A 22,513-nucleotide genomic window follows, 5' to 3' on the forward strand; every position below is an offset into this window, starting at 1 on the left:
CAAAAACACTACTGGTGGTGCTGACATTCCCCTTTTATGCAACAACTTCATGATTACAGTACTCACATGGGACAGGGGAAATCTTGATTTTATGCCTCAAGCTAACAACACTCACGTCTCTGGATAGAGATATAACACTTGGCTATGGGCTATTTTGTGATGAGGTCCCTCTCTTCACCTTAAAGCAGAGGTTCCCAAACACTGGGCTATGGCCTGGTACTGGGCCACAAAGGGTTGGCTGCTGGATCACGGCATGACCTTTAAACACTGCTAGCAGCAGTTCTATGCCCAGGCCATGCCCATGCTATACTGATTGGCTGGGCAAGAATGTCCTCGCTTGGCCAGTGACTGTGACTTTAGTTTTTGAAATTGGACCGTGGTAACTGTGGCTAGTCACTTCTGTATCGAATGCAATGGCTAAGAGATGATCAAGCAAACTTCATTGGATTGTTTTTTTGGAAAGAATGCTTCTGTGAAAAGGAACAATGAAGTTCTGAATGACAGAGAGGAGAACTGAGCAGAGGATGTACAATGCCAAGAAAATGCCAAAAAACGAAACAAAGCAATCTTCAATTGCAAGTATGACTCCTTGTACATAATATGTGGGTTTATCCCATCAGGAGATTCACAGGCTCTGAAACTGCTGTGCGTTATATGTGCAGATCTGTTTTGAACCGTGCCTATGCCTATTGAGTTTGTTTTGTGTCATACACTGCCTTCGATCCTCACAACCCCCACTCCGCACATAAAAATTTAATTTAAATATGTAAATTTCTATACCCAATGTCCCAAAATTCTCTGAGTGAGTTTGCTGGTCCATAGTATAACAAAAGGTTGGGAACAACTGTGTTAAAGGAATCATACTTTGCAATACAGAGGGAGAGACAAGATTCACTGGGCCAGAGGGAGGGACAAAGAAAGAACATGAACCTGTAAATCAGTGGTTAGACCACTCATTCAGGAGAGGGACAATTGGATTCCAATCTCTCTTTTAAGGACTTCTGTATTAATACTTACGTATTCTATGCAATGACTTTTCAGTGTTTAGAGAGTCTAGGTGCTTAGTTCAGGCCTGAGATGGAAAAATTTCCACTGTTAGAAATGATTCCAGAGAGGGAACAGTACAAAACTTTCAGTCTGCAAGCCCCCTCTACCCTGCTCCTCACAGGTGACCCTAGTTTGGGGAAAGAATGGGCTGCCTCATGCTTCCCATTCCTGTTGCGGACTGGATCAGCAGGGCAAAGTCCCCTGCCTGGTTCTCACCCTGGAGACTCTGGAGTAAGAAGTAGGCAGGGAATAACTGGTGGCTGCTTTTTCCCTCCCCTCCTGGTCTACAGGAGGGGCAGGAGAAGGTACCCCCTACACCTTCTCCAGACTGGGTGACTCTGGCCTCTGGAAGGCATGGGAGACTTTCCTTGCAGTTCCACTCCTCATGGCCCCCAGGAAGAGTTAAGCTGTGGGAAAATGTGCATATATGTTCATTCTCCCAATGCGCAGCTCTCCCAAGAACAATTTCTATTTGGTTGTAGTCACATAATTTTTCTCCTGGAGTGCCCATTTTGGCTCTGGGTGAAAAAACTTGACTGTCCGCACACTCATGGTTCCAACGGGAGAGTGGCAAGTCTCCCAGTAGAAACTGAATATCTGTATGGGGCCTAGGAACCGGTGTGTTCAGTAATGTTGGGTGCCATCTTGGAACACCTCAAATCTATTTTTTCAGACAACTGAGCATTAAGTCGTACTCTGGCAGAGTTGAAATTAGTGAGTTGCACAATGTGGGAGCCTAGGTTAAACAAGAGAAATTGGTACTTGGACATGCTCTGTGAGAACCCCCAGATTTGGAATTTTGGCATCTTGGGATCTGAAATAACTTCAAACTATTGATGTGCTGTGCATGCAGCAAAATCAATCTTTTTACTCAACCTTTTGGAGAGTAAGGAGTCAATGAAGGCTAGTTTCTGTGACAAGGGTGAATGCTGGATGTAATTCCTAGGTACCTAATGTGTTTGTTTTCTAGTTCAGGGATGGCTTCTTGTTTCTAATGCTATAGGATTCTGAAATTCATATCAAATGCCCCCATAAAGCCAGACTGAGCTTCTTTCTTTTTTGTTTACTCAGACAGGAAGGGTATCAATGCATTTTTTTTCTTATAACTATTCCCTATGTGCCATGCTCAGACACAGAGACTAGCATATGATGATGGGGGTTTTTTTGCTTCCGATTTTTCCCTGCAGGGCCATAGCCAATAAAAAGGAATATCTTGCTCTGAAAAGCCAAGTGAAAACTATTTCTATTGAGCTGGGACACAGAAACTATTGTCATGTGATTTCCAGCAGGCACTCTCTCTCAATAAAGCAGGGATCAAACCTAAAATACCTTATGAAGAACTGCCATGAACCACTTTTACCCTTCTAAATAGAGGGTGGTAGTGGTGTGTGCATGTGAAATCATTGCCAAAAGCTTCCATGCACCATTTTTTTTGACACAGATGTAACTGGAGGAAACCACTGCTGATTCACAGACACTCTTCAGACATAAATTAAAGCCAATATAACTATAATTGGTACAGTGCTCAACCATATAACCATGGCAGCAAGTCATCAACAATATAAATTTAAAAAAAGCCACATGAAACTATTAAAATATACATATCTAGGTATATTTTCAGTCTGTCTCAAAAGGAAATAATAATGTTTTTGTTATATGTATAATATATACTGTAAGAATAGTGATTATCCACTATGTGTAAAACTTAGACTTTTGAGCCTTAAAAAGTAATATTTGATTAGAGCTAAGCATTGATCTAGAAAATATTGCTATCTTGAAGTATAATAGTGGACCCACTGACAAAAAATGAAGCATGAGTAAATACTATTTACATGCAAATACTGGTCAAGTTATAAACCTTTCCATAATATAATCAAAACAATTTGAGCCTGAGGACTGTAGCAACCTATAAACAATAACTGTCTATCAGTCATTTTTCTTACCTTTCAGTAATTCCTTCAGTTTCTCTTTTCTCTCTTATCTTCCAAAACAAGAGACATATTTTCTTAATCATGTCTTTGTTTTAAACACACCGTATTTGTGAAAAAGGCCAGATGAGCTGTTTTTTATATAATCATTGGTAAATCCTGATTTCGGCATTTAGTTTCTGCTGCTTTTGTTCCTTTTTGGTGAAATACATCTTTGTGCTTTCTTTCTGATTTTTCTTTCTTTGTGTATGTTTTTAGCGAGGACATGATTTTTCTTATCTGTCATTTTTAAATCCAAAAGATACATTCTGGGATTTTCTTCCTTCATTACTTGTGCCTTCTTCTCCCTTCAGATTAATCATACTTTCCTCTTCCTTTACAAAATTCCATCTTCCAGTGCTCTGCACACGTGGATAGTGAGGAGACATTTTCATTTATATTTTATTTTCAGGTTGAAAGTTCCAGTTGGATGATAAATGCTCCATTGCCATTCAGGAACTTAAGTAAATTATATATAGTTGTGCCATTTTTCTCTTAGTGCTGCACAGACCGGTTTACTAAAACCTCAGAACAAAATGCAAACTTTAAATTCTGAAGGCTCAAAGTATTTAGCCACATGCTTCTCACTCACCAAGTAAATTGGATATTCAGCAAATCATGATACATACCCTGTGTTATGGAAAAGAAACACATTCTTCTGAATTTTCATCAAACAAATTAGTTCTACTTTCTATTTGAAATGAATGCAAAACATCTTGGAACAAAACACTTCATTTACATTTATGTTTTCATCCATGACTAATCTGGAACTCTTTTTAAAACTTCCTTCAAGACATATATTTAAATAACTACAAATAACAAATATAAATGGATGACAAAAAACAGGACATGATTACTTCTTTACAGAAGCAGTTTACTACCTGCTTAGCAGGGAACCAAAATATATTCACTGTATCTGAATTAGTATACTGCTTTTTATGTAAAGCCTTTATTTCAAGCAGCAGAGATGGGGCTTCCCTTAAAGAAGCCTGTAATAGTTAATAAAATGTCTTTTTTTTGGCTTTCTTCTTTTTCAGTTCTAATTCTAGCTTATAAAAATGTACAGTCAGAGATGCCAAAGAAGCAGACTCCAGATTAAGAAATTCCCACAAATCCTAATTCATCTTCTGTCTAAAATGGTCAAAAAAATTAAATCTTCAGTGACAAAATAGAGTATATATTTGAATATCTTGAAATTGTAATGTCCATTTCCATCTTGGCAACCAAAGTTGTCTTGCTCAATAACAGTATAAGCATTTCTAGCTTCTTCTGTATGCTGGAACAAGAAAATATACCAAGGATATAGAATCATAGGAAAACAAAAATAAAGTAAAAAACACATGCATAAAATATCAATAAGGTTTACATTGACTATATATAATTTAAACTATACAGTTCATATAGTAAAATATTTGCATTAGATTCTGTTGAAATATGTTTAGTAGGTATTGTATCACAGAATACTATTAATAAAATAGTTTCTGACAAGTATTTTCCATTATTTCCTTGTAATCATGATCTTACTCAGAGGAATGAATAAATCAGATTCAAACAGTAACTAGGGCACTGAGACATTATTCTTTATTAAGAAACATTCCTGTGTAAAACATATGGTCCTGAATAAAGACATTTCTTGCAGTTGGAAAGTATGAAGGCATGAGAAGTGGCTCAGTGTACTCAAAACTCAGACTCATTTAGCCCTAACTTGATACTGAAAGTCTGCAATGGACTCATATTAATTAAGAACAATAAATAATGAATGGTTAAGGCAAGTGACATATGCCAGAATGCAATGTATGCAATGTACTATCACAGGAAATATAAATAGACCAATTACTTTTCAATTTTCTAGCAGTTCACCTATTGTTTTTACATCTCCCTTACCTTTCCTTTCATAAGAAGGAACCTTAAACTAGAATTTACTTCATCCAAAACACGAGTGCCCTTTTCTTTCCCACAATGTTTCAAAAACTTTAGATATTTCTGTTATTAGTTGACTCCTTAGTGACCAAAAAACACTATAGAAGCACTCTGAATGGAACAGGAGACAGGAGAGCACTGAAAGAAGCTTTAATAGATGTGGAGCAGAAACAGGAAATAGTCATAAAACAGAATACTTACCTTCTGTATGTGGCTTGATGGACTATGACCAAAGAATGAAGGCTAAAGAGAAAAATAAAAACAAAAATAAAAACTGAAAAGGAAACGGGACGGGAGAGAAGGAAAAAATGGAAGAAGAGAAAGAAAGAGAAAAAGAATTTACAGTGTGTCAAGTGAGAAACAAGCCATGGCTATAGACAAGAGTAAGGCAAAACTGTCAGTTGAGAAGAGGGGAAATAAACTGTGATGTGTGAACTTCAGAAGGTGCAGAGGCTCAGTATGAGTGCTCAACCATACATCCCAGTCTGCAAAATTTCTCAGGAGTGCACGAGGCTTCCTAAATTACTGCATCTAGTGCCAGCTGGTACCATGAAGGGAAAAAGTTAATTGAATTCTTTTGAAAGTCCAAAAGAGTGTCATTTAGGTTTGCTTTTATTTTGCATTGAAAGATCAAATGGCTTTTTACTGAACCCATTCTCTCACTCCTAGAAAGAAATGTTTTTGTCTCTATTCAGTAATGTAAATATGGTGGGTTGAGGGGTGTATCAGCCTGAAGAATCCACGTAGAGAAAGCACTGCTATTGCCTCCTCCTCCCAGGACTGTTTCCATGGCAGAGCAAGGCCTGTGCAGTCCAGCCACAGGGAGATGGGCAGGTGCAGGCCCCTGCCCCATAGAGTATCTGTGGGGGAGGGAGGGAGTGGAATGTATCCCCCTCCCCGCATGAGAAGCACACCTCTGCACCCACAAGCATATCTAGGGTGGGGATCGGGAATGAATGGGGCACTGGAAGCAGCTCCAGGGAGTCTACACTGATGGGGTTGCTCCACCAGTTTGCTGTGAGCCCATCTCTCTGCTACAGCAGCCATGCTCATGCTGCTCCAGAAACACCTGGAGCAGCTGTCTCCTGAGCACAGAGAGCAGAGACAGGTAAGAATCCACTCTCCTGCTCTCCAGTAGTCAGCATAACTCCTCCCCATACCACCCTCACCTCTACCCTGGGCACTGAAATAGCTTCTGCTGTTTGTTTTGCTTTCAGAGTAAAATTCTCCAATGGTCTTTTGAGAGACCTTCCATTTCTGGGACGTCCTGAAGTTCCCTGAGCTGAAGGGTGCACTGGAGTCAGAGATAAAGCAGCCACTATAAGGCCTCTGAATCCATTGTGTGGGGAAGCGAGCTTCATATTGACTCTAAATATCTTAGCACAAGAGGGATGCTGAGGGCAGGAAGAGGGCCTAGGACTCCCTATGTAGGAGATATGGAGGGAAACACTACCGTTCCACCCATGCTGGACCATGGGTGGACAGGTCTGGGGGGGGAGGGGGGGAGAGAGGGTCACCTTGGGATCAGAAGCCAGGAAGTCAGAAGCCAGCAGATCTGTCTGAAGAACTAAGTTGGAGACCCAGAAGATCAAGCAGAGTATGAGGTCAGAAGGCTAGCCAGGGCAGGTGTGCAGAGAATCTGTCATCAGTAGCAGCACAATCCAAGGGTGTATCAGTCTAGGTACAAGGCTGCACCTTGTGGCCCACATCCTTCTCCTTCCAAGTCAGAGGCTTATACGGGAAGGGACAAGAGGTCAGCTGACCTTGGCTGGTCACTTTGGTGGTAGGGAGTGGCCATGTGCCTAGGTCTAGATGAAGTGTTCTGGCCACCCATTTCGGCATCAGTGTTCCACTGCAGAGGTGGCAAACTGGGGTGAGCTGCCATGCTGGGCAGGCCAAGGCCCTGGGTGCTAGGCCACAGGTTGGCATTACCTGCGCCCCAACAACCCCTTCTAGGGGGCACTGGTCCAGGTTTTCATGAGTGGTTTCTGTGGAAGATCTGTACCAGATCAGAGGTGTGGATGTTTTCCATGGGCTCCCACATGCATTCCTTTAGTCTGTACCCTTCCCCATGTGCTAGGTACTGTAATTTTTCTTACTGCCATCTTGAGTCCAGGATCTTCTTAACTAAGGACTTTTCTTGGCTGTGAATCATTATGGGTGGAAGAAGAAGTTGGGATCAGTGAAGGAGTGTGTTTTCTGTGTAAGTTTTAAAAAAGACATGTGAAGAATCAGGTGGATTTGAAGTGTTGGGAGGAGCTGCAATTCAAAGGTGACCAGGTTGCTTTTTGGGGTGATACAGAATGGGTTGATACACTTGTGATCCAGTTTCTGTGAGGGCTGGTAGATGCCATGGGACTCTGTTGACCACTATGCTTTCTTCTCTATTGAGTAAGCAGGTCCTAGCTGCCAGTGTTGGTCTGCATGTTGTTTATATGCTTCCTGTACCTTTCCAGCTGGGTTTTTAGTTCCTTTTGGACTTTGTGCACATGTTGTTCCCAGTCTGTAGCTGGAGGGCTAATCAGAGGTGATGGATAAGACACGGTGTAGTTGGGGGTGGAACCCATAATTGGAAAAGAAGGGTGTTTGTCCGGTTGAGGTGTTCATGGAGTGGTTACAGGCAAAATTCAGCAAGTGTTACCCAGCTGTCTTGCTAGAAATTGAGGTAGTACCCAAGGCACTTCTCGAGGACCTAGTTTGTTCCCTCTTCTTTACTGTTTGTTTGTGGGTGCTATTAAGATGACAGCTGGGCATAGATTCCCAGCAAACGCAGGGCCTTGCACTAGAATCAGGAAATGAACTGGGACCTGTGGTTGGAGGTTATGTGGCCCAGGAGACCATGAAGGTGAACCACACTGTCCAACCGTAACTGGGTTGTGTCTTTAGCTGAGGGCAGAACTGTGCATGGGATAAAGTGGTCCAAAGTTGCTCAACTGGGCTGTCCCTGCCAGGATTGTGGACTATTCATTGGATTTGAGCATCTCTATGATGAAGTCTTGGGAAAAGGCAGACCAGGGCTGGGGGGGGGTGCGGGCAGGGAAGGGAGAGAAGCAGATAGGAAAAGGCTGGAGAAGCCCACATGGTTTCTGTGTGGGTCTTTTAGTGTGAGTACAAAGATTACCGGACTGGATGAAGTATCAGATTGGCTCTTGAATGCGACGCCACCAGAAGTACTGCACAAACAGTTGATAGGTCTTTCTGATCCCAGGTGATCTGCTAACAGTGAATCATGGCTTATGTGAATACAGTTGGCCTGGCCAGACCCGAGGCATATAAATCTTGTCTGAAGTGAATATGACCCCCTCCTGTACGTGGTGGCGCTGTTGGGAGGAAGTGGCCTGCTTCTTGGGGGAGTATTTCTTCTTGGATGACTGCTTGAAGCAGGGTCAGCAAGTCTATGGGTTGAATGGTGCTGGCAAGATTGTGTGGTTTTAGAATATGGCTGGGCATGGCTGGCACCTGAACAGGGTTAGTGTTATATTCTGTCCTTCAGAATAGTGCATCTGCTTTTTCATTTTTGGACCCCAGTTGGTATTTGTACCAATGACAGAAATCAAGATGAGAGATGAAAAGTGCCCAGCATAGCTGCCTCTGATTGAGAGCTTTTGCCTTGCAGATGTATTCTAGATATGTGTCTTGTATCATGTTCCCTCAAGGCAGTGACACCATTCCCCAAAGGCCACATGAATGGCCAGGAGTTTCCAATCCAGGATCTTGTAATTCTGCTGTGTTGAGGTAAATTTTTGGGAAAACAAATTGCAGGGCTTTATAGTCTATTATGGGCCCTGCTATTGGGAAAGCACTGAGCCTATGGCAGTGTTAAATACAGCCTTCCCTACCACAAATGGCAGGGCAGGGTCTGGATGCACAAGCACAGGGGTGAGGACCTGTTTCAGGTATTTGAACACTTGCTGGGCCTCCTGTTACCAGTAGAACTGGACGTTCTTCTGCAGAAGTGTCATGATGGGACTTAGTACCTGGGCAAAGTTTGCGATTGATCTATGGTAAAAATTTACAAATAATAGGAAACTCTGGAAATCTTTAACATTCTGGGGGCCATCACTCACAGATGGCCCAAACCTTCAGAAGATGGAACAAATCCAAAAACTTGATTGTCATTTGGTTGAATATGCATTTCTCTAACTTGGCCAACAGGCCATGTTGGCACAGTCTTTCCAATACTGTTCAGATGTGTGTTGCATGTTGGCTATATTCTTCCCAGAAAAATCAGGATGTTATCCAGGTAGGCAATTACAAATTGGTCCAATAGGTCTTGTAGCATGTCACTGATAAAATACTGGAAAGTAGTTAGGGTTGTTGAGGTGTCCAAAGAGCATGACTAGGTATTCAAAAGGCCTGTATCACATCTAACATGTGGTCTTCCATTCATCTCCAGTGTGGATTTGCACCAGGTTATAGACTCCCCAAAGATCCCAAAGATCAAGTTTGGTGAAAATATGAGCAGTTTTGAGCCAATCAAGCAGCTGTAGGATGAGGGGTAGAGCATACCGACTTCAGATAGTAAACTGGTTCCATGCCTGATAATCAATGCATAGATAGAGACTACCATCCTTTTTTTTAACAAACAGGACAGGGGCTCCTGCAGGTGAGGTGAACCTTTGTGTGAAGCCTGGGCCAGATTCTCTTCTAGGTACTGGCAGAAGATGGAGAGTTCACGCTCCAGGATAGCATAATAGGTCCCACAGGAATTTTCACTCCTGGCTGTAAATTGGTGGGACAGTCATAATCTTGATGCAGAGGAAGAACATTCATGTTTTTCTTTTCAAAGATGTCTGCAAAGTCCTGGTATTTCTTGAGCAAATGGGTTCCAGGTTCTGGAGGTTGCACCTCTGTGGAAGCTGCAGCAGGTGGGCCTCCAGTTTGGATCATAAAGGTTTCTGTCCCCCTGGCCTTCCAGTAGTGTTGTTGTCAATTGTCTCAGTTCAAAGTGGACCTTCCAGGCTTTTCACACGATTACTGGAGTCATGGTACATAAGCCAGGGAAACCCCAGAATCAAGGGGGTAGTATAGGGAGTAAATGAGCCCAAAGAGTATGGTTTCCTAGTGTCCAAGGAGATCAATCTTGCATTCCATAGGCCCTGCAGCCAGGGGTGAGCCATCTATAGTCTCTATGATTTTAGGTTTGTATCACTGCCTTAGTGGGATTTGTAATCTTTGTGCCACAGTCTTGTCTATGAAATTACCTGTGGCTCCTGTGTCCACCAGGGTAGTCAGCAAGAGGAATGAGCAGTTTTGCTCCAGGGCAGATAACAGTAATCAGGGATTCCATGGCTGGGGTTTGCCACAGACTTCATGGACTGTGAACATCTTGGGGACTTTGGATGATGCCAAGCCAGTCCCTATTACCAGGCCTGGCATCATTTACCTTGACCTTGATCCCCTTTCTGGGAGCATATAATGCACTTATGTCCTGGGGCCCCAGCATTGTGGCACTGCTCCTGCTGCTGGCAGTGTTCCTGGTTTTCTGGTATGGGGTGCTGGGTCCCCCTGCCTGCTGGCATGGGGCTGGCAGCAACCATTGCAGAGTGAGGCCTTGGAGGGGGCAAGGCTTCATTTTTTTTTCACTGAGATTCCAGAGGTGTGAAGGTCAATCTGGCAAGCCAGGTCCACAAATGCCTCACATTTTGAAGGTGTTCCCACCAAAGCCAGTTCATCTTTGATCTCTTCCCATAGACCCCAGCAGAAATAATGGCGTTGGGCTGCCTCATTTCACTGGGTGTCTGCTGCATAGCAGTGGAAGAGGGAAGCATAAGCCATAATAGAGTCTTCCCCCCAAATGCAGGGGCCACAGTGTGACCTCTGCCCTCCAGGCTGGAAGAGGTTCTCCAAACATGACCATGAAGTCCTTGAGGCCTGGGCTATTGCAATCCAGCAAAGGTATGTCCCACTTCAGAGCATCTCCTGTTATGAGACTAACCACTAGGCTCAGCTATGCTGAGTCTTGGAAGTAGAGCTTATGTTGGGCTATCAATAGTGTGCAGCATTGCATGAGAAACCCATGGATACGCAGCCAGTCACCATCAAACATCTTGGGTAATGAAGTGGGTAAGTGGTGTTCCAGGTAGGAAGGCTGATGCATTGAAACCTTACTGTAGAGGTAGGAGAAGGACTGATTCTCTGTCAACAACTGCCAGACCTGTTCTTCTAGTACTTGCCAGGCTAAGGCCATTGGTGTCAGCTGGTTTGGACTGAGTCATTCCAGGGAATCCGGTAAAGAGACTACCTCCATGTCAAGCCCCTTTGCTGCATGTGGTGGTCCTGGCAAATTGTCATACCCAGCTGTAGGTGACAATGTCTGGGAGTCACTTCAGGGTCATGAGAAGCTAGGAAGTCAAAAGGCAGGAGATCTGTTCAGGGAACCTAGTCAGAGATCCAGAGGGTAAGGAGGGTGCAAGGTCAGGAGACTAGCCAGGTCAGGTATCTGGGAGATCAGGCCAGAGCCAGGTCAGGTATCCAAAGAGTCAGGCAGAAGGTAAGGTCAGGGGGTTAGCAAGATCAGGTATCCAGAGAATCTGTCAGTCAGTAGCAACATGAGACAAGGTTGCTCCAGACATTTCCCCTTCCAGGTCAGGGGCTTATATGGGAGGGAGTAAGAGGTCAGCTGACCTTGGCTGGCCACTTCTTTGGCAGGAAGTGGGTGTGTGCCAGAACAGGAGTTTTCAACTGGGCGTATGCGTATGCCTGGGGGTACCTGGGATGGCCTCAGGGGGTATTTGGCAGTGGGTGCTGCCACCAGCACTTCTACTGCCGCCATGTCACCAACACTGATCCCCCGCCCAATTGGCTGTTGGGGGACACCTTCCCCCACTCATTGACTGGCTGCCGGGGAACACATAGTTTCATAGTTTCTAGGGTCAGAAGGGATCTGAGCAGATCATCTAGTCTGACCCCCTGCCATGGCAGGAAAGAGTACTGGGGTCAAACGACCCCAGCAAGGTGTTCATCTAACCTCCTCTTAAACACTCGCAGGGTAGAAGCCTGCACCACTTCTCTTGGAAACTGGTTCCAGATCCTAGCCGCCCTGACCGTGAAGTAGCGCCTCCTGATATCTAACCTAAACCTACCCTCTGCCAGCTTGTGACCGTTATTCCTGGTCACTCCTGGCAGTGCTCGGGGAAACAGTGACTTCCCCAATGCCTGCTGATCCCCCCTCACTAGTTAATAACAGGCCACACGATCCCCCCTCGGCCTTCTCTTGTGGAGGCTGAACAGGTTCAGGTCCCACAGCCTGTCCTCATAGAGCCTGCCCTGTTGTCCCCTGATCATACGAGTGGCCCTCCTCCCTTCTCAACCAGCTACCGGAGGTACACTGACCCAAAAAATTTAAAAACCCCTGGCCTAGAACTGGATGGCCACCTGTGTCTGCCTCACCCTTCCACTAGAGAGATGGCAGACTGGAGTGAGCTGCTGTACCCCATAGGCCAAGGCTCTGGGTTCAAGGCCATGGCCTGGTGGGAAAGGAGGGGATATCCTTCTGGGGGTTGGAGGAAGGAATTGGGGGCTAAAAATATGGTGGCACCAAAGTGGGAGAAGAAAAGCAAAGCCTTAGGGCTGAGCTTTCCCAGCCTGGTGCTGTGCTCTGTATGTGCACAGACATTTGGTTTGATCAGTCTAACTGTGCCTAATCTAAATTAGTGCATCTCTCAGGTGAACTAAAATTAGATTGGAGCAGCCATTTCTTAACCATTCTAACCTTTAGGGAATATCTATACAGTTTGGCACATGGATGGACCTAACTAGGGATCTAAGTGTAAGGTCTGCAAGTGAGTGAACTAAGTTAGGCTGGGTGGTGATTTTTCCCCCCGGTCTAACCTTCCTAAAGTTTGTATACAAGCTAAACAAGCATAACCAGTGTCAGTGTTTCTCAGGCATCCTCTTAATTTTTAAGCACAGAAAATCATGCATAATTAATAATTAATTTGTATAATTTCTTTGTATATATTAAGGTTCAAAATGACTTTGATAAATTGAAAAAAACAGTCAGAAGTAAATAGAATGAAATTCAGTAAAGACAAGTCTACTTGATTAGGGGGGAAAAACCAAGTGCATAAATCCAAATAGGGAACAACTGACTAGGCTGCAGTACTGCAGAGAGGGACCTGGGAGTTATCCCTTATTCTCAACATTGTAATAACTGCAAAATACAAATAAATAATATTGTTTAATTGACAATAAAAATAAAACAAATATTACATTAGGATGCACTAAGATGACTACAGACTGCAAATCATGGAAAGTGATTCTTCTATTCTATTGAACACTGAAGTACTGTGTCCAGTTTGGGCAATATACTTTAAGAAAAATGCAGAAAAACTGGAGAGAGCCCAGAAGACAGCAACAAAAAAAATTAGCGATCCAGAAAACATGACGTGACAAAATTTAGAATAAGGGAGATTATTCAATCTAAAGAATAGAAGACTTGATAACAGTCTTCAAATACAGGAAGTGTTGTTAGAGCAGTGTGATCAATTGTTCTCCATGGCCACAGGATCAGAACAAGAAGAAAGGGGCTTAAATTGCAAAAAGGGAGATTTATGTTAGATATTATGAAGAACTGTCTAATCATTGGGTGGTTAAACCCTGAAATAAGTTCCTTAAAGAGGTTGTGGAATTTCCATCATTGAATGCCTTTGAGGGTTAGACAAACATTTGTCTAGGACGGTTTAGACAGAGATGATCCTGTCCTGGCCAGGGTTCTGGACTATATGACCTTGTGAAGTCCAGGCTTATTTTTCTATGATTCTCCAGTAGCATCCAAAATATTTAAGTGCTAGGTACTTCACCAAGACAAATCTAAGTGTGTACCAAAGCAGCTACACTCTAACGGCGGGCAATTATTTTGGGCAGAGTCGCTTACTGAGTTTTGGCAAGCCATTGATGGCCACATGACAGGCAGCTGAGGGCAGATTAATATTAATTTTTCTAAATTGTTTAGCCCCGCAGGCCAGATAGAATGGCTTGGCGGGTCGCAACTGGCCCGTGGGCCGCATTTTGCCCACCCCTGCTCTAAATACTGATACTTAATAGGGGTGTGCAAAACGGGCTCTATTTGATTCAGATTCAGATTCAACCTGAATCAGGGACAGTGATTCGATTAATTGATTCAATTACTGTCCCCAATTCGATTCAGCCAAATCCAAATTTGAAGATTTGATGCTGATTTGGAGAATCAGTGATTCAGCCATAGACAGAGCTTTAAATGTTTTTTCTACATACCTTGAGGTACCAGGCGTGGCTTGTGAACACTGTGATGGTGGGGCAGATGGAGCGTCCCACGAAAATTGGCCACAGAGGGAACCTGGGTGTCCCCCCAGATCCAGGAGGCACTAGTCATTGAGCCGGGCAGGCATGGGGAGGGCCCCCTGCACACTCCCCGGTGGACCCAGAAGTGCTTCTGGTCCATTTCTGGGTCTTCTGCCAAGCATGCTAGGGAGCCCCTTGCATTGCTGTGGGATGCTCCATCCGCCCCAGCATCGCAGCATTCACAAGCCGTGCCTGGTACCTCAAGGTATGTAGAAAAAACATTTAAAGCTGTGTCTATGTTTCAACACAGCTTTAAATGTGTATCTAAATCTGAATCTTTCTGAATCTCTCCAATTCAATTCAGAGAGATTAAAGGGTGTCCTGATTCAATTCGAATTCAGAGATTTGGCCACCGAATTGGGCTGAATCTCTGCCGAATCAAATCAGCGGAGCTTTGCATAACCCTAATACTCAACTGGTGGGCCATAGACCACTGGACAGCCACAGACACAGATCCAAGAGGAACCAGAGGGTTGGCTGCCGGCCTGAAGGGGACCTTAAGTGCCAGGCAGTCACTTGCTGAACAGGAAAGTGGCACAGTTGTGGCTATGCTGCTTCCACAGGTACACTGCTTCTGTTCCAGAGCTACTGTGTGTAGACCTGCTTGGCATGCCTGGCAAACTTTCCTTGTGTTAGCTAACCTGTGGAGCTGTGCATGGGTTTGCCCAGTGGTTGGCTAAGGGACATTAGGTGAGGCTAGGGCCCAGGTGGACTTTGGGACTGTGTGAGGGGGCCTGAAAATGGACTAGAGGACTGCATATGGGGTTGGGAGAAAGGTGAGTCCACATGGTTGTGTGGGGGGAAGTTGAAGGATCAAAATGGTTTAAAACTCCTGATCTACAACATGTTTCATATGGATAAAATAACTGGCCTCAAACTTGTCCTAAGTACTTTAAAATGTTTAGTTAACCTGTTTTTTTCTATGTTTATCTGCCCCTCCACTTCTTGTTTTTAGTCAAGACTGGAAACAGAACTACTGAAATATCAGGGGAAACAATTGTTACTGAATTAGGAGGACTAAATATAGAGGCACTTCAGATGAATGTCAGAATGTTGTTGCTTAACTGAGAAAATTTCATTTTTTTGAGGTTTGCCTACCTATAACATTGCATTTTAAATAGGTGCCATCTATACTATTAATGCTAGAATGAATTGGTATTATAAGAACATTGACTTTCAACTTTACTTTCTCAATAAGACTATTGTCTCAATAGATACATACACATGCAACCATATAAAATGGTCTCAATAGATACATACACATGCAACCATATAAAATACTTGTGTAATTTAAGAATATTTTATTTTCTATTACCATACCTTTTCCTCTAATTCTTTTATTTGTCTTTTTTGACCTTCAATTCTTTCTTCTAGCTCCTTAATTCTCTGTTAGATTTAAAACAAAAAATGAAAGGGTAAGTAATAGAGCCTCACAAAGACAAAAGAGTTGGAAAGGGTCTCTTATTTTTTAGAGAGATGGTAAATTGTTTTGTTAACCGATACGTGTTTTAATTTTAGGTGTATCCTCATCCAGTGCAACAGTTGTGCATCATGCATTAAGTAGACATAGAAAATACACAGAGCCCATAATGAGGGACTATCCAAGGTAAATTAGGATCTGGACCAAAAACTAAAGCCTGTGGTTCTCTAAATTTCTTAAGGAACATGGATATGTTGCTCCCATGAAGATTAATGAAAACTTTGTGCCCAACACCATAGGCAGCTCCAAAAATATCATCCAAAAATATCATCCTAGGCTTTTAATTATTATTATTTATTTATTTATTATTACTATTATCCTAGGCTTTTAATATTATCTGGACACATGCTGGCTTTCTGTTAAAGGAAACTGAACATCAACCTCTGGAAACACTTGGTTAAGAACAGCTGGAATATATACTTCACTTTAATCAGAGAGAGAAGCAGCCAAATATAAAGGGACAGAGCTCTCATTTCATGATGTTTTAATCTGGGGAAGGCAAACAGAGCATTAACTATTGTACATCTTGTACCAATGTCTACCTGTTGTGCATGTTGAATGAGTTCCATTCTTTCACGCAGAATCTGGGCATCCCTCTCTCGGAGTTCACTCATAACCTGGCGTTTCCATTGTTCTACGGCACTCTTCAACTTGTCTTTCTCCTCTTGTGAAAGAATTTCAGAGATTTTGGCTCCGGCTTCTTGCTGCAGGGCATCATATAGCATGGCTTCTAATTCCAGAATTTGCTAGTCAAAAACAATATAAGGTTGTCAGCTTATCCTTTTCTCTTACTGGTGGTGGTGGACAGCTGTCGAGAACATGTTTTGTCCCAAACTGTATGACGCTACAGAAAACAATACAGGGAAAGACTAGGTGCTGGATGTCCTGCAAATCACATCATGGAAGGCACAGTCCACTGTGAAAAGTACAAAGGTTCTTTCAAGCCTCCTTTATGCTGCCTGGACTTTGGACTTCTGTGACAGCTGAAAACACCCCTGGTATAAGTGGGAGCTGAGCCAAGGGCACACAGATGGCTAGAATGGCCTCCGAGCAGCCTAGAATTTGATCATGCTATGCAGGCATGCCTAATTCCTTATCCTCAACTAGCAAAGAGCAACTAATATACAGCCTCCTGCACTGCCCCCTGTACTTCTGAGAAATGCCATGTCACCTCATGTCTCCTGTATTTACCTTATGTGCTGATGGACTGATTTCAAAGACCTAGAATCAACTCCTCAGTGTGTTTATGAAATAAGAATTTACATTCCATTTCTTAACAGTGTAAAGGGTATAGGAGTATATTCCATAACCGTGTGGCATAAAACTGCCCCACTGACATTATGAAATTTCAGCATAGAAATTTTATAGATATTATGGCCTAAATATAAGGAAAAACAAAGAAACAAAGGTACAAGTGAGGTATATAGTGCAAGCTATGTTTCATTTGAGTACATACTTGAAATCAATGGGAATTTTACAAATATTGCCCAATCATACCAATACTGTAATAACAAGCAATGGCAACAACTTCCTTTATAGGACATGGTTGGATCAACTTTCATCTAATTATGTTTGCCTACTCTGCAATATGAGAAGAATTTCTTTCAGACACCAGTCGTGGTGATCACCAGGGATTCAGAAAGTAGGAAGGGTAAGAAGGATTAAATGAATCAAGAAGTCAGGGATGATCCTGCCTTGAGTAGAGGGCTGGCTTAGTCCTAGATGACTTTGTGAGGTCCCTTCCAGCTCTACTTTTCTATGATCCTAGGATTCTAAATCCATGATGGTTGCTGTGCATAGACAGCAAGCTATGCATAGACAGCCGCACTGCTCATATACCATGAGAATCATAGTTTCATAGTAGCTGGGGTCAGGAGGGACCTGAACAGATCATCTAGCCTGACCCCCTGACACAGGCAGGAATGAATGCTGGGTTCACAAGACCCCAGACAGGTGATCATCCAACCTCCTCTTGAATTTGCCCACGATAGGGGTGAGGACCACTTTCCTGGGGACTTGGTTCCAGATTTTGGCCACCCTAACTGTAAAATATTGCCTTCTGATCTCTAACCTAAATCTATTATCCATCAGCTTATTACCATTGTTCCTTGTCACCCCAGGTGGTGCTGGGGAGAAAAGGGTGTCTACCTATTTGCTGTTGATCTCCCCTGATGAGTCTGTAGGCAGCCACCAGCTCCTCCCTCAACCTCCTCTTGCTGAGGCTGAACAGGGCCTCGTAGGGCCTGTCCTACTGCCCTCTCACCAAACAGGTGGCCCTCCTCTGAACCCTCTCCAGGCTGGCCACATCCCTTTTGAAGTGCGGCGCCCAATACTGGATGCAGTACTCCCCCTCTATGCGACACTGGTCAAGCCGCAGTTGGAGTATCACCTCTCTGAACCGGCTTGAGCTGCACCTTTAGATGCATGACAAGGTATGGCTGGCCTTGCTGGCTGCAATCTGGCATTGCCGGCTCATGTTCATCTTGTAGTTGATAATGACTCCAAGATCCCTTTCTGCCTCTGTGCTTTCAAGGAGGGAACTCCCCAACCTGTATGTATGCTGTCGATTCCTTCTCCCAAGGTGTAGCACCCTGCACTTGTCTATGTTGAACCCCATCCTATTCTCATCTGCCCACTTTTGTAGTCTGTCTAAATCTATTTGCAGTCTCTCTCTCCCTTCAAGTGTGCCCACCTTGCCCCACATCTAAGTGTCATCAGCAAACTAGGACGGCATGCTTTCCACCCCCTCATCCAAGTCTCTGATGAAGATGTTAAACAGTGCGGGCCCGAGGACCAAGCCCTGGGTTACCCCACTGCTCACATCTCGCCAGGTTGAGTACAGCCCATCCACCACTACTCTCTGGGTGTGCCTCATCAGCCAATTTTTTACCCATCCAACTGTGCAGGCATCAATGTCACAGTTGCTTAATTTATTAATGAGGATGGGGTGCGAGACAGTGTCAAAGGCCTTCTTAAAGTCTAGAAAGACTATGTCCATGGTGACACCATCATCCAAAGATTTAGTTACTGGGTCATAAAAGGCAATCAGGTTGGTCAGGCAGGACCTGCCTTTGATGAACCCATGCTGATTGCCACTGAGCATGATCTCCCCTGCTGGCCCCCCACAGATGTGCTCCTTGATGATCCTCTCCAAGATCTTCCCAAGCACCGAGGTGAGGCTTAGAGGCCTATAGTTATTTGGGTCCTCCCTCCTCTCTTTCTTGAAAATTGGGACCACATTAGCCAGTTTCCAATCCCCCGGCAACTGGCCAGAAACATGGGGGATGGCAGGGATCAGATAGCAAGGATACAGAACCACATTGGTCTTCAGGCAAAAGCAATCAGAATTTTTGGAGAGGTAATATCTTTTATTAGACCAACTAGATAATTTCATTTTTTAGAAAAATAATGTTCTTCATGTGAGCTAAGAATATTGTTCTCCGGCAAGACATATGGAGACACACAGCAAATCAATTGTTAAACACCTACTACTTCCGCACACAGGGTGCCTATATATTAGCGCAAAGGCGGCTTGATGCACTGTAACTAGAGTGCATTGGAGCAAACTCAATTAATTGAGTCTACTGGAGCCTGGTAACTACCAAACTCTAGCCAGCCCCTGCATCCTGTGGATCAGCATCCCCATGCTTCAAAATGCCAGTGGGGGCATTTTACCTAAAGCTTGTCAAACAAACTTTAGGTAAAGCACTCTTGCCACCATTCTGAAGCGCAGGGATACTGATACATGAGATATTCTGGGAACTTTACTTAGAGCCGCTCTAATTAAAACATCCTCCCACCCCCGGAGCATGTGTATAGATGGCTACAGCAAATTTTCAGGTTTGCAATATTAACTGGCTTATTGTAACCTATCCTTTAAATTTCTCTTGGAAATTCCCATAATTTATCTCTGACATTATGAAAGAAAATTAGCATATTGGGGGTAGGAGGAGACACTGCCACCCAGAGCCCTGTGGTGTCGCCACTCCACCTCTGGCCGTGTGGGCACCTCCACTCCCTGTGTCCCCCCATCTCTTGCTCCTGTCTGTCTGCCATGGGTGGAGGGGCATGGTCACCCCTTGGATGTGGTGGTGAGGCTGAAGTGGTGGGAAGCAAGGCTAGTGCTGTGCTACCAGCACCCTGCGCTGCTGCCACCTCCACGAAGCCAGGCTGGGGGGTGAGACCAACAGTGCTGGCCTCGCCCCCACCCCCACTCCATCCCCACTGTCTGCCTCCAAGAAGTGAGGTGGGGTGCAAGGCCAGCACTGGCCTCACCCCCTGCTCTGGCCCCTCAGTCCTCATCATCATGGCAGCACTCCACTGTGTGTGTCTGTATGTGCAGAGCACTCTGATTGGTTACTTCAGTCAGCATTGTTATTGGTTGTCTTGTCAGCCAATTAGAGTGTGAATGAAGTGTTATGGACAGACAGACAGACACACTAAGACTTTTATTATATTAGAATAGCTATCCACCAGTTCACTTTTCTGTTTATACCTGCAGTGTATTTAAGAGAATAGTATGTAGATGTCACAGGATAGGGGATATAGAGTCAGAACTCAGGGATATTTTTGATTATTCATAGATTTGTCTAGAATGAAATGTTGCCATTTCGTCCAGAGTACTTAGTTTTCAATGCCTGAACTGCTTAAGGCCCATCAATTTGGCAAACCCCCCCCCCCAAAAACACTCACTTTGTGAATCTGAACTATCACTTACAAAGATATTTTTTCTCACTGAAAATAGTTGTCACCTGTGAAAATTATCTTATTTTTGTTTTTTAAAAAGGCATAAGCAAACCGTCTGAGCTTTGCATTAAATTTTAGATAATGTGATTTTTCTACTCCATTTGCCAGGGATTCATCTTTTTCCTTGGTTCTACTCATAACCTTACTTTCATGTAAACATACAGTCATACAAAGATGTCTATGCATGCATGTATGGGTGAACACACATGTCTGGGTAGTCAGAGATGAATGCACTCAGGAGTACAAGCAGTTCTTAAAAAAACAGGAACAATAATGTTCAGCATACCAAAATCATCTTTATTTTTTAGTTTCATATTTTATAACAATCAGTGAATTTTAAAATATATTTTACTTGCCTTCCATTTAATTTTGCTTTAAAAAAGCTATTACATATTTTTACTTAAATTGTATATAAAAAGATAGGAGGACAAGGCAGAGAGACTTGGTTTGAAGTTTGAAAATAGTGTGAATACCACTTTGCCACTTCATATTCCTGCAGTTAGTCTCTTTTTCAGAATGTTCCTTCAGTCTGGTTGGTGCTCCTCTAAAATATAAAAAAAAGGTATTACTGGCAGCATTGAAAAAGTGCTATTTTAAACAGTATGAAGCACATGAAAAAAATAAATGTAGTAAAAGTAGCCTTTCACGATATCCTTAGCGTAGCATTCCTTAGAATGTATGCGCTTTTGTTGAATGAAAAGCAGATGAGATGAGAGATGATTTTCAAGGGCACATAAAATGAGAAGTAACAGTATAGACTCTTGGTATACACAAAGATCAATGATCAATCAAAATTATGTGGTTTTGGTATTTAGTTCCTGGTGGCCAAACAATGTAACAGTCTCAGAAACAAAAAACAAAGACTGGGAGTCTTCTTAGGAGAGGCCATGATCCAGGAGAGGATCTTTCTCTCTCTTTTTCTCTGTAGTTAACTCAGGACTGAGAGAATATGCTTCAAAGAAGAATAAGCAAAGATACAGCAGAACATTACTTTAAATCTAATGACACTTGGAGAACAGTACCTGTGCATTTCTACTAGGAATGAGCACTGCTACTGTTTTGAAAGCATTGGCTATGCATAGGGGGTGTACATGGGTGCACGTGCACCTCTTGAGATTGGCCGTGCATCCCCTGGAAGCACCAGCTGCAAAATCTGAACTGCCTGGAGAAGTGCACTTCCATTTTCACCACTGGTTGTTCCGGGCTTGGCGATTGGCTGCTGCCCCCCCCGGACACTGATTTGGTGCCCCCACAGACTCGGGAGACACCAGTCGCCCATGTTTGAAAGTGTGGCTCTTTCTGATGAGTGTTCTTCTATCTCTTTTAAAAATAGTAGACAGTATACCCACATTAATTGTTTTAGCAAAAATAATTATTAGTTGTATTTTAGTTATTGCTGGGTCTCTATATTCCAGATTATGGAATAACTGTACTAGTTTAGCTAACACATTCACTTATACGTTTAATATAACTTTGAGTATGAATGGAATTAGTAATTGATAATAAATAATATAATTTAAAATATCATTCAAGTCTGTCCTCACTCTGATTTTCATCCAATATTCATACAAGTACACAGGAAATGAATGTTACAAACTGCAACTAAATGAAAGATAAATTTTTGGTTTAACTAACTGTCTAGGGCTTGAACTTCTACATGCTACTATAATGTATATACTGATAATAACCACATGAAAGAGTGAAAAAGTGGAAGGAATAGTGCTTACAGAAGATGTTTATCATAAATGTAAATAGCTTCTAACAGTAAATAGCCAAAAAGAAAAATCAAATAAAGATGATGAAAAACTAAACAAAAGAATCTTACCATCTGTCACTGGCAATTTTGCAAGCTATAGTTGGTCACTTGAAAGGTTGGGATTCTTTTATCTTCCAGTGCAGACAGGGTGATGGTGCGAGTGAAAATTATAATCCCAGGAAACAAGCTCTTTTGCCGATGAAATTGTTCTTCTTTTATTTCTTTTTACACACACTTAGGATATACTGGTGAAGCCCATCGCTTTGCTTGATG

The 22,513-nt window shown here is 43.1% G+C and overlaps 1 protein-coding gene across 1 annotated transcript in view; it reads right to left on the reverse strand.

Annotated features, from left to right (window-relative positions):
• JAKMIP3 (Janus kinase and microtubule interacting protein 3) overlaps nucleotides 1-22,513 on the reverse strand; it is a 195,919-nt gene that overhangs the window by 35,040 nt on the left and 138,366 nt on the right. The window contains exons 20-22 of the mRNA XM_090058773.1: nucleotides 16,281-16,484; nucleotides 15,579-15,644; nucleotides 2,991-4,290 (exon numbers count right to left, since the gene is read on the reverse strand). Coding sequence (XP_089914899.1) covers nucleotides 4,135-4,290; nucleotides 15,579-15,644; nucleotides 16,281-16,484 — 426 coding nt within the window. The 3' untranslated portion in view covers nucleotides 2,991-4,134. The remainder of the gene's footprint in view (nucleotides 1-2,990; nucleotides 4,291-15,578; nucleotides 15,645-16,280; nucleotides 16,485-22,513) is intronic.

The sequence above is a fragment of the Crocodylus siamensis genome, chromosome 7, assembly GCF_052110815.1.
Source record: "Crocodylus siamensis isolate JL-2025a chromosome 7, ASM5211081v1, whole genome shotgun sequence".
Lineage (NCBI taxonomy): Eukaryota > Metazoa > Chordata > Crocodylia > Crocodylidae > Crocodylus > Crocodylus siamensis.